Below are 18,515 nucleotides of genomic sequence, written 5' to 3'. Positions count from 1 at the left end.
GATGAACAGAATAACTTTAGGAATTTTGTTCAGACTTAATCAGGAATTCGTGGGCAGCACTTTGTCATAATTTAATTTCTACAATAAATCTAATGAGAAATGTAATATAAATGTTAAAAGTAATTAGCTACTGTTGTCTGAACTATTCTTCAAAGGACATACACTCATTGCGCATTACTGTGGTTTACGTAAGAACTGGAACATCTCTCTTATTTTCATACAGTTAATAATATTTACTGAATGTTCACTAATGACTTGAGGTTAATGACTTGAGGTTCCCAAAAGGTTTTCTTAGTAAAATTAACTAAAGCCTCTCATCAGTTTCACGTGCATTCCTTAGTGGAAGATATTACATTTTCCTGGTTCAGTTCCAGATATGTGTAGAAAAATGGTGAAGGATGCATTGGCAGAGCTGTCAAAGAATGTTTTCTCTGAAGATTTTCAGTATTACCCTCAGACAGAAGTGCCTGCAGACATTGTATAGTACATATGTAATGCCTCTTCTATTCAAAACCATGTAATTGTACTATTATTAACATTAGAATTTAAAATGTTATTCTGTTTGTACAAGACAGTTAAAACTGTTTAATTTCTAAATGATTTGTCAGATAATCTAAACCCATTTGCAGTTGCTTAATATTTCTAAATAATTAACAATTTACAGGTGACTTGAATCACAAAATTATTCATTAATCAAAACTGCTGAAAATGAGAAAAACATTTGATTAATGTTGTTTTACTTGCTGTGTTATGAAATAGATTATCACTTGTTTGCATAATTACATTACTAAGAAAAGCAATATTTTGTGCTTCTTCTTGCCTATTAACAGGTAATACAACAAGTATATACAAAGAAAATATTGTGTTTAAGCTGAGCAATTATGATCCCCAAAAGAGCACAGTCGAGACTGTTTCCTAAAGCTCTTTCTGAAATATGAAAAATAGTGTCTAGGTAGTCAACTTGTGATCTTATGCTGATATGTTTTTGTGGTTTTCTATAGATGAAAAAAATATTTGAGAAACTTCCAGGATTCAAAGAAATACGTGTGTTAGGATTCAAGTAAGTAAGAAAACGGGGCTCTCCTTTTTGTTGGGTCCTAGGGTTCTCCTCTTCCTTCTGGTCCTCAAAAAGGAAGAGAGTTGTAGAACAGTGGGGTGCATATTGCTGTAAACAGAAAGAAATTTCATGGGAATATCATAGGGACAATATGACAGGAAGTGCAGATACATCCCAAGTAAAAATATGAGGTTTTGAATTAGCAAAAATAGCTTTGATTCTCTGAAGCTTGAAGGACACAATAAATTCTTTTAATTGTTTTTTAACAACCCTGTATTAAGAAATTTTTTAAATGACAAGATAAAGAGAGTTAGTAGCGTGATTATTTAGGTGACAACTTTTTTGTTGCCCTTCATAAGTCCCAATGAAGGTGCCTTGGCAATAGAGGGTTGCAGGAGGATACGTGTTCATACATATAAAACTTTTCCAGTCGTTCTTTCTCAGGCCTTTCAAACAATTTTAAAAGTTTCACTTTTTCATTAAATTTGTGCTCTGTCTTGCCATTTCTTTTAGTTTTAGCTTCCTTGTGTGCTTACTACTAACACAACCTCTTGTGTACCTTTTCAATAGAGAATCTATAGGGGAGGGGAGGACATTGCACAAAGAATCAAATGAAAAACAAATAACTAATAGCAAGAAACTGCAAAAGGGAAAAAAAAACAGAGAAAGAAAACAACTTTATGTGGTCTTATCGCACAGCATCAGGAACACTCAGTACTTCTAGCAATATTTAATAAATGTTGACAAACACTCATATTGCAATGCAATTTTAGACAAGAACATCCTTCTTCTTAGCATTTCTCTCTGCAAAAATTACTGGGAAGAAGGAGAGAGAAGAGCAAAATAGTCTGAAAATTAGTTCCTTGGTTTTTTATATAAAAATAATAAAACAAAATGGTGCCTACTACGGTACAAGCAGAGAAAATATGTAGTAGCATGTCATAGTTACAACTTGCAATATCTAACCTTGTTTAGTTGTGATTCCAGAAGGTCTGGGATCCATTTTGGTTTCATATCTTGGACTTTGCTGGTATGAAAGAACATTCATCAGTGTGGAAAAATTTGATTGATTCCCATTATCCAGTAATTTAGGAAGCTTAGGGAGTTACAGTTCAGCAAAGATGGGTGTTGCTGTCCATTCTCCCTTGGCTATAGTGCTACGTATTTTAGCAGCATTTCCCACAAGGCAATGAAGACAACATCATAGGTATTCTGGAGAACTCACCAGGGAAAAAACTGGGCATTATATGTAGAAGGTCAACACAGGCATGTCTTCCACAGGTAATTAATGCTTCAAGTTACCCCTGTGACTACAGTCTGAGTAGACATCATGGGTGGTAACTGATCATGGAAAGTACTGCCACAAGTGCCCATTGCCACCACAGAGATTAGCAATGACAAGGCTCAAACTGCACCATTTGATGACAGAAATAGGAAAGCTGATATTTCAGACTGCCATGGTAAAGTAAAATTCCTGTTTCCCCTTGCAAACCACAGCGATTCCCATTGTTTGGAAGGGAAAAGTGAACTGATGGAGAGTAGATTGTCAGTTTCACACAGAGATAAAAATTATAGATGCCACATAGAAGATAAGATAAATTGTCAAAATATTGTTGTGATTTACCAGTAAACATGAATCCTTGTTTTTCTTTCTTTTGCAATCCTTTCTCACATTCTTTATTCTGTGATGATATGAAGACAGAAGAAGGAGAAAGATGGGTAATCTTTCTATCATTAATAATTTATAGATTAATTATAATAATTATTAATAATAATAATTTTATGATGTGCATAGATAAATCTGTAAATGCCATTATCTTGATGTGACAAAGTGAATTGGCTGTGTTCTGCCTAAGTACAAAATCTGTGATATAAAGTGTCAGGGACACCTTTAACTTCAATCGGAATGTTTCATATAATCAAATTTTATCAGGATGTCTCTGAAGAAAAGAAAATGTTTGACCTAAGAAAATTCACATTTATATGACTAAAGATTTATATCAGCCATATACTGAAAGTGAAAAATAAGTAGGGAACCTTTATATACAAATTTTCATTTTTGATATGCTGTTTCCTAGCTGTATTCCCATGTACACAATATTTCCAGTAAGTATGTAGAATTTGATTTGTTATCTCTATTATCAAGCCAGATAGAATAGCAAAGAGACCAGTTACTAGCTTGATAAAATGCAGGGAGATTTTCACCGGTAATACAAACAGCTACAAACTCCATTGTTGTTGCTGCCATAAAGTGCTACTGGGGAATAATTTGTCTAGCAGTTTCCCAGAATTTCTCTTTGTTCATGCTTTAAAAGGCAGAATTTTCTAATAGGTTTCCTGAATTCTTGCAATGTCATATAAATGCAAATATATAGCACACACTAGATAAAAGTTAAATTCTTATGTCTATAGTTATTTGATATTCTAAAAAAAGTAACATAGTGGAATAGAAATGTTTACAATGAACTCACTATTTTTCATTTAATTAGGTGAATTTAACGTGTATAGAAAATGATGTATTAAAAGTGGTAAATATTTGAGACTTCTGTTAAACATTAATGTCTAGGAAGAAGCCATACACACCCACTGGGACTCTGAAAAGCTAACTCCCATTGTGAAAAAGTGATTTGCTTGCCACATTAGCTTGCTGTTCTTTGAAAAAGAGCAAAAAAATTGTCTCTTGTGATAAGATTTTTGCTTATCTGCAGTTTTATGCACTATCTAATCTCTTTTCATAGGTTCCTGAATAATTAATGTGTGATTATGGGTTCTAATAACTCCAGCATGCCTTTATAGCTGTTTGAATCAGTAGTCAAGGACTTCAGACTACATTACCAGTTACCAGTTCTACAGATTCTGAGTAGTCAGATTAAATCAGATTACGTTAGAAGATTTTTGCAATTATCTTCAATGTGGGAATTTTTATTAGAAATTATTCATGGAAAAAAAGGTAGTTAGGTGAATGAAAATTAATTTGAAGGTGACAGTCTCATTAGAAAGAAGTAAATTTGCATTACTCTTACAGAAGATAATATGTTATGGTTGCACATTTGTTTGTTTGTGTGTAAAATCATTTCTCAGCCAGTGATTGATTTTTCTGCTCTGGGCATTTTCACCTTTCCCCCTTGCAGATCAAGCAGCACAATAGCTCGATACGTGGTGAACTTTGAGAGAGATGGCTCAGAAACCAAAGGCACAGCAGATGACGTCTCAACTATTGGATCGAACAAGGTTGAAAGTGAAAAAATACCAATTTCTCCAGTTGAAGAGAGGGAAATATCAGCAACTAAACTGACAGTAACAGACCTTCAGCAGCTGGTTGCCACTGCACTCCATGAAGACCAGTCCCTGCCAGTGGACCTTGGAACACTTCAGTTCACTGATGGTCAGTAAAGCAGGTGGCAGGCGCCAGGCACAAGCCTGAATCTTGTCTTTCCAAACTGATGCAATTTTAATAAGGTGTCCTTTGCTTCTCTAACAAATTATTTTCATCTGACATAATCCATTCTCCTTGGTGTTGAAATAAGTTAAATTTTATAATAAAATGTGCCTTTATACAGCCTAACTTGCAACCATATTAGAAGATTTTTTTTCTTTTTTTTTTAGTTTTCAAGCACTAAGATCATTAAGAGAAGAAAAATAAAATAAATACTGCAAGTATTCACTGTATCATTTTAACCTCCAGTATGGACACTCTCCTTTCTTTAACAAGGAAAAAAAGTGAGATCTGCCTCTAACATCAGATTAGCTTTCTGAAAGCTCTATCTTGGTTGTAAACAATCCGTCTAACCTCTCAGAAACATCAGAGAGATTGACACCTTAAACAGCATTTGATCCAAAGATAAAATCAGTAAAGATGTGTTTCACTCATACTCTGAAACACAGAGGGAGTGTAGAAGACAAGCTGTGTGTGAAAACCTCCAGCAGAAGCTGAAGGTCTGCATCCTGATCAGTGATCCAGCTAATAAATATCCCTTTCTAGTTCATCAATTATTTTTGCAAAGCTAACAAACTACTTCTGCAGAGATGTGCTAAGAAGGGGGAAAAATAATTTGAAATATTTTTTCATATGCATATTTACTGAAACAACCTCAAAACCCATACCTAATTTTAGCTACAGTGTTTCATTTGCAAACAGCGGCATTTTCCTGCCAAAAAAAAAGTTATTTAGTTGAACTAGTACTTTCTATAAGGGTAAAGTGTCATATTATAATGTAAAGGAAAAGTCCCAAGAAAAAAATTTATATAGAATACCTCAATATAAATATTTTAATCAACTTTCTCCCAGTAGTTAATTCTAATAACCAATTTTAGAAGAACAGCTTGCATGCAAGTACTTTTAAGATCTCTGAGAGGTGAAAGGAGCAACTTGGGCACTAAAGCCAAAAATTTTTTGATGGAGAACATTTTAGTACTGTTTTTTTTTAACTGAGTTTATGTGTTTTGATCAGTTTTCAGTGTGCTGGTGCTGCAGTATTCTGTGCTATCTCTCTCTCTCGCTAATGTTTTTGATTTTCTTTGCAGAAACTGTTATACCACCTAGTGATTTAGACAATGATATCCAAGGTGTGGTCACTATTCCTCTGGCAGGCCCTGATTTGGTAGGTTAATAACATTTTTCATGTTTATTTATTTCTCTACGAGAAAAGAAATGAAATAGTGTTAAGAGGTAGATAAACATACAAAAAGTTTCTTATGCTATAATAACATGTGCTTTTTGTACATTCTGTAAGGATGAATGTTGTGTTGGTCTACTGCAACAGAGATATTGCTTAGAGCATTTACAAGTGACTATTACAGTTTGATTATGGTTTGCAGATTTAATTACAAAGTAAACAGTGTCTCATCAGTTCAGTAGTACATCTTAATGACAAAAAGAGAGCAGTTTAGAGGGCTAGTTAAGGTCATCTGTCTTTGACCACTTTTAAAATTACAGGAACTGTGATTAGGATCAAATGCACATGTCAAACATTTTACACATCCTATGACTTTGTAGCAGCCTTCCTATATCTGAAGGGGGGCTACAGGGAGGCTGGAGAGGGACTCTGTCAGACAGATCCTGTCAGGATCTCTAGTAACAGGACAAGGATGCTTTTCCAAACTGAAAGATGGAAAATTTAAGTTAGATATGCAGTAGATGATCTTTACTGTGAGGATGGTGAGACACAGGCACAGGGTGCCTGAGGAGGCTAAGGATGCCCCAGCCCTGGCAGTGTTCCAGGACAGTTTGGATATGGCATTGAGCAATGTGGTCTAGTGGAAGATATCACTTATCATGGCAGGGGGAATTGTGACTAGATGAGCTCTCAGGTCCCTTCCAACCCAACCCATAATATGATTCCATGTTAACTTAGCTATTTGCTAACTCATGTAGCTAAAGGTTATTGCCTTTTCAGCAATGAAACTCAAACATAACAATGAATGCTGCTTTTTAAAAACTTTTTTAGGAGGAACTCCCACTAGGTTATCCCAGTCCAGCAACAGTGGATCAAAGAGGAGATGTATTTGTTGATGAATTTACAACTGAAAGCCCTGCTCTAAGTGAAGAAATCAGTATCCCTGAAGAATTTAATAATTTTATTACATCTGAACCTGATTTTCCTACCAAACCCTCCAGAGAACCATTTCAGGACAGATATCCATACACCCAAGTTATTGCTACCGACCACCCAAGTTTCACAGTGCCTTTCAGTGCTCTGGGTAGCACCAGCAGTCCTCCAAAATCAGAGGATTCCTATTTGCCTCCCCCAGCAGATGACTCTGCTGGCAAAGACTTACTCACCGGTGGCTATGAGTCTCCAGTGGAGCTGGCCACCGCAGGAAGTTTCACCACACCCCCTCTCCTGCCTGCTGGAGAGGTGGAGAAGGAAGCTGACAAGAAGCAAGACCTGACTGATATAACAGAACCTCCTTTCAAGGAAGTCGACCAAGACAGCCTGTCTGGACAAGGTAAGACACATGAGATTTTTGTGTGTGAGAGTAGGAGAGGTGCAGCTCTTGTGGCACATACAGTCACGTGTCAGAGCAGTAAGCATTCCTTTCCATTGTGATAGAAAATTCTCCTTCACAACCAAAGGTGAAAAATGTACATTTCTGATGGTCTCTTCAGCACAATGCTCATGCACCTTAATTCAAGGTTGTCAAACCCAACAACAAATGCCGAAGGATAAGGAACACTTTGTACAGAGCATTATGGTAAATTTTCAAAAAGGCAGAGCAAAAAGACATGTCAGGCAAAAAAAAGGAAGTTCCAGATTAACATAAAAAATTTGGTACTTAGAACATGGAAAGTAAATTACTTTGGGCTCTACTGGCAGTTGTGGATGGTAGCAGCAAGAGTAACACAACACAGTTTCTTCCAAGCAAAGAGTACCATGGATCAGAAAAGCTTACATATCTACAGATCTGATTAATGTGATTTTTTTTTTAATTTCTGCTTTCTGTATTTGTTTATTCCATTTTATCCATGCAGTAGTCATGGAGGCACCCATGTATATGACGAAAAATACAAAATAAAAGAAAAAAGGATATATATATATAAATATATATATATATATATATATATATATATATATACATGAATGTATGTATGTATGTGGAGAAAAGTCTGGATAATGGAGCCTTTCAAATGAAAAATACATGATAGACGCCTTTCCCAAAGCTGACCCTGCAGACTAAAGGAAGTTCAGACAAAGATAGTGGGGTCAGATTTAGAGCACAAGTAATTTTGGTTTTCCCCCAAAACAGCAAAATATCTGTAAGGTTACTGGTTCCATCACCTCCTCCAGCAGCTACAAATCCATACAAGCCACTGTGTGCAGGTAACTGAATTGTGCAGGGCAGGAGCCTCCACTGGCAAAGTAGGAATAGCCATGACTAGGAGGAGTTGCCCTCCAGCTGTCCCAGCTCCTGTCTGCTCCCTCTCCAGTCCTGCTCCCATGCCTTACCATCTCAGTGTTAGGTCAGTAAACTTAAATTTTATTTACACTTCAAAGCCTGTGCTTCCTGTATAAGATGCCAGAGATCACTACAGGCACAAGGGAGGAATTAGTTCTTGGATGAATATTCATATCTGCTTTGTCTCAGATTTTTGACTGATTCTCTCAAAAGAAGAACAGAGGGCAGGTAAACACATCATAGGAGTCAGCAGGATTCTTTGATGTCCCCACATAGTTTCTAAGCAATACTAAAGAAATATGCAGAGGAAAACAAACAAAAGGCAAATTCAGGGCAAAATTCCAACAACATGCATTAGCTTGCACGACGACACTCAACACTCTTGGTGTTTCTGGATGTCCAAGGATGTCATGCTCAAAGCCTGTAAGTTTGCTCCCTGCTGCAGCTAAGTTCCCTGTTCCCATAGGAGGTTCTACTCTGTCCCAGCCCAACCATCTCCCTCGTTGCCCAGGCCTTGGCCTTTCATGTCCCTCCTGTGCTCCAGAAGTCTCTTGAAGTGAGAAGAGTGAACCCTCCTCCTCCTTTCAAGATGTTCTTCCTTATCCAGCATGTCCAAAACCATCAGGAAAGGACCTTCATCCCTGCTGCCTGGCCACATCCTGTAAAGGCAAACAGGGAAGATTGCAGAGCTGATTGGAAACACTGTCTGCATGGTGATAACATCCTTCACAATCCTTCACAATGGGCCTGCCTGGCAGAAGCATGAGAGTGGGGAATCTCCATTTACCGTACAGCCTGTGGGATTGTCCGTCCGGGTCAAGCAAATCACTACATCAGTATTTTAGAGAGTGGAGGATATAAAAGGTGCCAGTTGGGAGCACACAACCCCACTTGGGAACGCACAACCATTAATCCCCAACTGGGAAGAGCACAGCACATTTCATGGTCATGTTGTTTCATCGTAGATAATGCACTGAATATAAACTTCCCGTTCTACAATCTTCCCTTTATACAGAGATTTCAGAAATGTGAGAAAAGCAAATACTTTATGATTAGCAGAGTGACTTAAAGTTTAGAAAAATCACTTCTTACAAGAATCAGTTGTCAAATGTTCCTGAAAATAATGTTTATGATGAAAAGACTTACATGCAACTATTTTGAAATGCATGCTGAGAAATCTTGTAGTGCTGCTGATAAAAGCATAGCATACCTTCAAATAACATTCATTATAACTGTGGAAAAGTGCTACATTTGCAGGGAGAGGAAAGTCATGCATTTTTTATTCTATTCACTCATTGCATTAGGGACTTGATGTAATAAAAATTGCATAAAGTCACATATCTATTTCCCAATTTCTTAATTTCTTAAATTCCTCTTGCCTATGAGCTCCAAATGACTGAAGGGAAGAAGCAGAGAGAGAACCTTTAACTCATTTGCACTCACCCCTTAAGAAATTATTTGCTGCATATTTAGGTTAGAAACTGCCAAGCTGCAAAACAGAACAAAATCTAGAGCTGTAAACAAAGCCTACCCCAAAATAAGGCATCCTATCTTGTTTCTCCTTGTTGAACAAAAGTTATGTCTGAAACAAGCCCCAGAGTATAAGAATTCCATCATTATTTCTGCAGCTGAGTAGCAGAAGAAAAGAAAAATAATTGTTCCCTGTCTAAAAAGTAGGGATGCCATGTTAGCAATGACTCAAAGCTGCAGCTTTTTATATTTTCTTAAAAGCATATAGTACACAAAGCATACTGCATGCCTAACAGTCAGGGGAGATGTTGAAAACCTATTTATTGAGTTTTTTAAATGTATACTCTTTAAAACTTTTTCCCTTTTAAAAACCTTTTTCAATTCTGGCAGTCCTGTGTGTACGGTATTTCCTGTAGTCTTTTATTTCCTGATATATTGTGTATTTCATGGGAACTGATGGAATTCAATCTGGAAATTCAGGTTTTATTAATGTCAGCAATGTTATTGTTATTACTATTAATTTTAATATGGCAAGCAGAACCTACCTGGTATGGAATATTTCACACTTTGTTCCTGGCTGCATTTCATAGCTGCTTTTCTTAGTAACATTAGAGAAAAAAAAAGTCTTTAAACTGTTATTGATGTGAAATAGCAGGAACTACTCAGGCAGTGCTGTATAAGGTTGGACAGGGGATTAGGGTCTAAACAGTTGTCTGAAATTCTACTGTATTCATTTCCAGCCATTTCCCCACCCTTCAGTCCAGAAGATGGACAACATTTTCTTCATCTAGAAGAAATCTAAATTCACTCTTCTTTTCCATTAAAGGAAAAACTGGCTACCAAAAATAATATAGTCTGAGGTTCTTTTAGGTATTAGCTATGTTTCAGAGATGGGCTTTATTGCATTGGCTGTCACATGTGTGCACTGCAGGCTCCTGAATATTAAATGTCTGCATCCTACAGCAACTACTTTAACTGTGCCTGCCTGAGGTCACTGAGCAAGTAATAATAAAATGTCTTTCACATCTCCCAGAAAGATAATCAGCCTCAGCCTCACACACATAAATATGAGCAAAGCTCTGCATACAACACCTAGAGAAAGGTGAGCAGAAACAGGTGAGGTATGTAGAGTCCATGAGAGATGTCCTTTAAAGCCATGGAAGAATGGGATGTGGCAGGCGTGGGCAGCCAGCGGGAGGGATGAGGCAGGAGCAGGCGTGGGGCCTCTGTCAGACAGAGCTGTGATGTGCAGTTCTGCACAGCAGGATGGTCCCTGGGCAGCCAGTGGGGATTGGAGCACCGTGCTGGCCACACGGTGATGGCAGCTGCTCCCCCCCTTGCACCAGTCCAGAGCCAGCAGGAAGATGCCAAGCTGTCCTTAAAGTAACCCTAGTGTTCTGAGGTTTCACTATGGAATTAGAAGAAAGCCTGTGGCACAAAGTTCCAGAGCACTTATTAAAAAGTTCTGAAATGTCTGCATCAGATGTCACTATTACAACATCCGACACCTCAGAAAGGTTTTTCTTTGCTGTAGTACCTTTAAAATGTTGTATATTTCTATTTTCCATTTACAACCAGTGCAAAAAAAAAAAAAAGCTGGTTTTCCCCCTACTGTGTGAGATGATACCTGATCACTTTTCTCTAGCATTCTTCTTCACATTTTTCCCCTTCTGCAGCTAAAATTCATTAACATTTCTTCTGTATATTTAACTGTATAGTTAAATTTCTTCTCTTTGCAGTCTTCCTGTGACAGTATGAAAATTCAAAAGGCAAATTATTTATGTACTAGACAGATGTTATTTCAAAAACCAAGAAAATTTCAGCAGTAAAACAAACAATAATATTTGGCTTCCTAAACAGTAAGGAGAAATTTAATTTGAATTTGTTTTAATTGTAGCCACTAACAAATTGTATAGTCCAGGTAAATGTTTGTCCCAAAGTCCTGGCCATCATGGAGGAAGCATTATTTCTGGAGAAGTTATTTCAAAACAAAGCAAAGCTAGCAGTGAAGTCCTTCAGCTACTCAGACATACTGCATCTCAGTTTGAGGAGCCTGGGTCATCCTCAGGCTTTCAAGAAGGACTCTCAGAGACAAAGACTCTGCAGGGTTTATCACAGGGGTTTTTTTCTGTGAGAAGAAACCACTGATAAAGGAGTATGTGATGGTCACATCTCCATGTGTGTAACTGCCAAAAGTCTCATTAATTATTGCCATAATTAATCTCATGTTCACAAACCTGCTGTGAGTTGTCCCCATTAACGTTATCCTGCTACCCAACAGTTAATTAGGTGGCAAACTCTTCACTCAGTCTTATTTCAAAGGAATCTCTAGGAAAAAATCTCAGGGTTCTGCATATTTGTGGATTTTTTCCATCTCTGGTTCAACCTCAGCTGCCTAAGCCCTGTCTTTGCTTAGCCCAATTTTCTATTTGGCATAACCAACATAGTAACAGAAAAGAAAACCCCCTTGTTTCTTGCAAGAAGCTCTCCGGATGTTCCCAGGATTGGAATTTACACATTCGTTGTGCCAGGAATGCTCACCATTTTTTTCACATCGATGGATATAGAGGGTAAGAGCTCTTCTGTTCCCTTGAATATTTTTATGTTTTTCTTGTGTTTTCTTGGATCATAAACTGACAGTATTTTCTTGACATTTTTCCCCATCAGCTTCTCACTGCGCCCTTCTGCTTGTCTCTTGCTGCTTCAGATGTGCAAGGAGGTTTTATTTTTGAAGGTTGCCTGACGTTTGGAGAAGTGAACTGGTAGGTCTAGCAATGTCATTTTCTCAAGCAATTTATGCAATATTCAGTAGTCTGAAAGTTGTCTATAAATTGAAGATGAGGGTGAATAGAAGACTTCCAGCAGGCCCATATTAGGATATGTTTAATTGAAGAAAAAGTTTTGATCAGTTAGGACTGCCTACTCCAAGTATTCCTGAGGAATTCTAAACATATTAGAAAAAGTTACTAGCATCTTGTCATAATTTAATGACAGCATTCTTCCCAGCTGTCTCTGTGCTGGGAACAGCAGGAGCAATTGGAATAGAACAAAATCTACATCACATTTTAAAAACATGCTTAGAAATGCTGAAATTAAATTACTAATCCAAGCGAAAAAGTTTGAGAGAAAGTGAGCACAATCTATTTTTCCAATTTAACACATGACTTGTTTAAATTATTAAGCTATCCAACCACTTCTGTTTTACTTTAAGGCTAAGCTTTTCTTCCTTCAAATATTATTTCTTATTCATGACCCCCCAAATACACAACACAAATGAACCAAAACAAGTGATAACTTTCTTTAAACTCAATTGGTAATTCCAATGACTCATTGAAATGACTGTGTGAAGTACTGAAAACAATTTATATTCCAGCTAAGAAAATTTGTTTATCCAGATGCAAATCTTCTTGTATAATGAAAAAAAATTATAATAATGTATAATAATTAAGAAATGTAACACCTCATTGTGCACCTATGAAAATAGCAGGAAAATAGACCTCAGTGCTCCACCAGTTGTTCAGTCACAATTTGTAGTCTAGCCTACAAAGCACCCATAATTCTTCCTCTTTGTTACAGTGCATGAAGGAGCTCTCCCTCCAGGAGGGATATATGTGTGTTGCTGCATGTGGTCTAATTCCACTTTGTTCCAGAAAATTAATTTTCTTTAGAACTAAAAGGCTAAAAACTTGAGGCAGTTTACAGTTTTTAGACATGACTGCAATAATTCTAATTGTCTAATAAAGGCTAATATAGAAGGCAGAAATAAATTCATAATTTAAAGGGCCAGTATCACAAATAATTTTAAATGTGTATTTTAAATATATTCTTGTCCTGCATAAAGTTAATTTAAAACCCCTGGCCTTTGCAACAATATAATCAGAAGGATATTTTAAAACAAATAGTACAGACTTCTGTGCCTGGACTGTAAGGTTAACCTTTGATATGTCATAAATGAATGAGACTAATGAAATTTACATGTCATGTAGACCAATTGGAATGAATATTAGGCAGTGACACTGCTGAGACTAACACTCCCTAAATAATGCATTTCCCTCACTTATTAAAAATCCTTGGTCATGCTAGCAATGCTGGGTTTGAAAAAAAATGTGTTATGATCAAATGGTACTAAAACTTTGACTTTCTAAATTATTAATCTTCTCTCTTCGGAAAATTCAATATTCTCCAGCATAGAAGACTCCACTTGACCTCAGCCTGGAAATTTTTTCAGTCAGTTCCTTGTCAAAGAAAAACTCATGCCACCTGCATTGGACTGCATCTCTGCTCCATCATCTGCTCCATATCTCAGTAGAATTTTGTATCTCTGTCTATAGACAGGGCTTGGCCTTTCAACTTGGATTTTTTCAGCCATCTTGAGATGCCTTACATAGATAGCACTGAAGCTAATATTAATTTCAACTGCCAGTTAGTTTGAAAAACGCTAGTGTTTAAAAATAGCAAACAAAAATACATAAAAATCTTAAATGGAGACATATTTGCAATAATGTTTGTACTAAACTGAATGTGATTCATGTTTATGAATACTTACAACTTAAACTCCTGTCAGGGGTGTCATATACTTTTTGGTTTTGATTGCAATGCGCAAGTAAATTCTGACTTTTGGTTGAAGATAACATGTAGTTTTTCTCCCATAAGTCCTTAGCATTTCTTTCTCAATTAAACTTTCTATGAAATTCTGTAGGGGAAAAAACTAAACTCAATTTCAAGCAATAATATCCAGGTGTAAATTAGAAGGATACAGAAATTTTGCTTACATTCTGTAGAACAGTAAGATCATTACATGCATCAGTAGGAACATGATTAAACCAAGCCTGGATGCAAAATATTTCTTTTCTTCTTCATTTTACTGTATTTACATGTTTGGCCTTCTCTTTCATTCTTCACCAGTTGGTAGACTTTTTAAAATTAAATTATTGTAGTATACAATATTTGTAGAATAGTGATGCCAATAACAGAGTTTTACAAGCAAAATTTTATACAGGGTCAAACATTCCTTTAATAACCACCTTTATTGCACTGCAGTTTGGAATAATGGGTTTTCAAGCAGAGTTGGAGCAGGGAATTAGTGGCACAGAAAAGCCTGCTGGGGTTGACTGAGAAATAAAAAAGCATTATTCATGAATGGCATCTTCATAGCTGAGTATTTCAGTTCCTAAGCTCCATCTTCCCATAACAATTGCCATAGTTTTAATTTCTCTTTCTAGAGATTGAAAGGAATGAAGTTGGGAAAATACTTTAACACATCTCAGTCCTTTCTCCTAAATGTATATGTAGCCTTAAGCAGTGGCTGAATCCCTGGTTAAACTTGTCTTAAATAATCAAAATAAGCTCAAAGTTCCATTCTCATCCCTGTTCTATACCTTTTATATCTACACCTAGCTATCCCTGTATCTTCTTCACCATTTTAGAATCAGACACACTTCAAAATGAAACAATAAAAATCAAAATTATGCTGAATAAATCTTGAAGAACTTCACAATATGCCTACATGGTACTGCAAAGCTTCAATAATAATAATTTTAAAAAGTAGCATTGCTTGAGGAGAATGCATGACTGAAAGCATTAAAGGCAGATTATTTAAATGGTGATATGTGGCAGGGTAGAAGAGAAGGAATAGAGTCAGTATCAGCTGCAGTTACAAAAAATAATGATTTTTTTCCCCCCTACTGTTTAAAAGGAGGTTTTGCCCTCTTATTAACAATTCCTTTAAAAACTATGGCCAGAAGGTTAGTGTTAATAAAATTTAGTAGTTTTTTCATGGGGAGTGAAGAGAGTATTTTATGGACAGCTCACTAGTTATTGTTTTCCTAATTTTAGCTTCCCAATGAATCTGTGAATTCTATGGGCACTTAGAGTGACAATGTTTCATCATTGTATTGTCGCTGCTACTCAGCAACAATTGGAAACGTTAAATGAAACTCATGTACCTTAATCCAGTCATTTTATGTGAGAGCAATCCCAAATATTAATTTAACTGTCAGTTTTTGAAAAACTAGCTTATGGCATAGGACTTCTGCACCCCAGTGAAGATCTCTTGAGGGATTGCACACAAACCTGAGGCTAATGGTTGTAAGGACAATTTTACTGCACTGTCGGTTTAGCATTCAGCATTTTGCCTGTCCCCTGACAACATGCTCTGGCTGATCTCGGCTGCTCAGGTACACAGTCCAAGCAGGATGGGTGCATTTAACAAGCCAAGTCTGCACTAAGGCATCTGGCCCAAAGTCCTTTTCAATATCAATAAGATTGAAATGCATGCCTACAATGAAACATAAAGCCAGAAGGGTCTTCCCTCTTAAATATCTCCTTCTCTCTTTCATGGAGTCACATTTTCCATTTCAAAACTTTGAGAAAAATCAGACTACTTACATCCAAGGCACAATTTAAAAGACCAAAACACTCCTTATTCTATAACTTTCATTCCATGAACTTTCTCATACAAGCGACTACATAGTACGAGGGGGGGAAAAAAGTACGTTCAGTATTTTCATTTTTCTTGGCAAGTCTTAAAGTGCTCATCGGATGATGAAATTTTAAGAGAATCACTGGTTTTAACTTTCTAATTTCATGTTTTTCTTTTCTGTTTTAGGTCCTTGGTCAACACATGACCTGAATTGTATCATGTAATTTCTATTTTGGTTTTTGTTTTTACCATTTTGTAAACTAATAAAATTTGATACCACAAAACTGTCTGATGGTCCCATCCTCTACAAAAATTTGCTCTGATTTTTTCCTGTTGCACAGTTGAGAAAAATAGAGAAAATGGGCAGAAATTTGGAGAGCACTTTAAGTTCTGAAGGGTAAGCATTGCAACTTGCCAGATTTTGTTTCCAAACATTCCAAAATAAAATAAATCAAAAAGAATATTCCAAGTTCTCCATTTGGGGTGCTCTAAAAGTGTTATAGTGTCATACAGCAATATTTTCAACATTTAGATGGATGTCTCTTTATGTTTCCAGGTGTTTGTAAAGACCCAGGATGTTTTCACATAGATCTCACTATTTTAAATTAATTAAACATTTTTTTTCAAATTTAATTGAGAACATTCAACAATGGGAATAAGAGATGTTAAATCCTCCTGCAGCTATTGTTTTAAGTGAGAGTTTTCTTATTTGGTTTTGATTCTATTCTTTGGTAGAAGTGCATTTCTCTTTGCAAATTCACTGCTGCTTGAGTTTGTTTCCAAGATTAGCATGATACCTTTCTTGTTTAACATGTATTTTAATATATTATTACTGTGGTAGCAAATAGTGCAGAACTTCAATATAAAATATCTTACAATACAAAACAGCCATGGTATCCCTGGCATTTTTGACATGTTTTTATGTAAATGTACTTACAAATCCCCTTACTTCACAAGAGCATTTTAATCTTGGTTGCATAGTTTTTTAGCAAGGACTTTACTCAGAAAACTGACTTTCAGAGTGCTTGAGCACTAGTATGTAATTTTATTTGGCAATCTCAGTAACAGAAAAGGTAAAAGGTTCTGTAAATGGTGAAAGTGACTTGTCACGTTATGGAAATAACCTACCACTGACCTACTGTCCATACAAGGTATCTGATTATACACCTCACCTTTCTGTATAATATTCTTATATTCTACTCAGAATTTTGAGTATGCTTTCAACACCAGCTATTCCTGTATTGTTTAAAGTATATCTGTGCTTCTGAAATGCTTAATCCTCTAAAACTGCTGAAATGTGAGAATGCCAAAGACAGTCGTTAGGTTTCACGTCAGGTTTCTCAGCATATGAATTTGACACAGGTCTATAAAGTAAGATTGCTCAGTTAATAGTTATCTGTTGTATCTCCACCTGTTGTACTTAAATTATTAAGTTGAAGTCAAACATTTTTTAAAAAATAATAAGTTTATTGATTTCATTGTTTCAAAACTTTAGAGAAAGAGTCTTTTTCAGAAAACTTTTAATTGAAGTAACAGATGTCCTTCATAAAACAGCAAATAGCAATGGCAAGCTGAATTACTATCTTCAGTCATGCTATGCATGTGAAAATGGTAATCAAAGAAAGAATAAATTTTTGATCCCACAATAAACTGATATTTCAGAGGGCTTTTACAGGTACAGTGACCAAATACGTTAAGGCAGATGTCACTCCCTTCTGCAACACTGACTTCCATAAAGTCTAGGGGAGTTTCCATTTCCCAAGGACAGATGGATCAGTCAAAATACTGACCTTCAGGCATTATGTAAAGCGAATTCTTCATCTGTACTGAAAATTGTGTATGAGTTGAGTAAGACCGGCTGACTTGCACCAGTGCAATGTTTATGGACAGTCAGACTAGTGAACTGCATCATTCTGCTGCTCTCAGGCAGACTTGGCTACTGGGAGGGAAAAGTTGCAGAGCAATAAAAGCAGTCAGGGTTTGGCTTTTTTCTTAATGGTTTGCTCTTAATCTTTATGCATTGGAACAAGTGAAGAGTTCTTTCCTTTTTATTTCTTCAATAATTGCAGGAGTAAATAATACTACTGACCTCCCAAAAAGAATTCAGGTAAAGATCCCAGTGAGATGAGGGCAATGTCATAACACATCCCAAATCAAACACACAGTCTGTGGCCCTTCACAAATTACTTAGCTAAGCAGGAAAGTCAGGGCTGTCTAGTACTGAACAGAAGATTACCCATGTGGAAATAGCTAAAGAAGCATCCTTTTTTCATAATGAACATAGACAGGATTTGTGAGCTTTGGTTGCTCAGTGCCCTGAATTCTGTAGTGGTTTAGATTTTCAGGTCTTGATTTCACAAATTTTATCTTACTTTTTAAGTTTTCAGTGTCAGGTAGAAGTGAATAGTCCTGAGAATAATGAGAGATTACCATTACTAAGCAGTATTTTATTATGATAGAAAATATCTTTATTAAGACAGAAAATATTCTTCTTGTGACATCATGTGAGAATGACATTTATCTTTGATGTTGAGAACATTGCTAATGAAGCACAGCTGCAAGGTATGGAAATTTCAAAATAAGATGAAGGCTTCTATAAGTTACACAGAACACCCCAGCCGTGGTGTGAGTAGCAGAGCTACAGCTGAGCTCTCAGGCTGTCCTGTGAAA

General features: G+C 36.4%; 1 protein-coding gene across 3 annotated transcripts in view; it reads left to right on the top strand.

Moving 5' to 3' along the window:
- Positions 1 to 18,515, top strand: part of IMPG1 (interphotoreceptor matrix proteoglycan 1) — a 74,409-nt gene that overhangs the window by 34,748 nt on the left and 21,146 nt on the right. For all 3 annotated transcript variants that reach the window (XR_014954227.1, XM_085576438.1, XM_021554259.4), the window contains exons 8-12: positions 1,002 to 1,060; positions 2,756 to 2,776; positions 4,189 to 4,442; positions 5,582 to 5,658; positions 6,505 to 7,006. Coding sequence is in view for 2 of the 3 variants with exons in the window: in XM_085576438.1 (XP_085432564.1) it covers positions 1,002 to 1,060; positions 2,756 to 2,776; positions 4,189 to 4,442; positions 5,582 to 5,658; positions 6,505 to 7,006 (913 nt within the window). In the remaining variant the exon portion in view is untranslated. The remainder of the gene's footprint in view (positions 1 to 1,001; positions 1,061 to 2,755; positions 2,777 to 4,188; positions 4,443 to 5,581; positions 5,659 to 6,504; positions 7,007 to 18,515) is intronic.

The sequence above is a fragment of the Lonchura striata genome, chromosome 3, assembly GCF_050655825.1.
Source record: "Lonchura striata isolate lonStrDom1 chromosome 3, ASM5065582v1, whole genome shotgun sequence".
Classification (NCBI taxonomy): Eukaryota; Metazoa; Chordata; class Aves; order Passeriformes; family Estrildidae; genus Lonchura; species Lonchura striata.
This window is presented reverse-complemented; position numbering and strand designations above follow the sequence as displayed.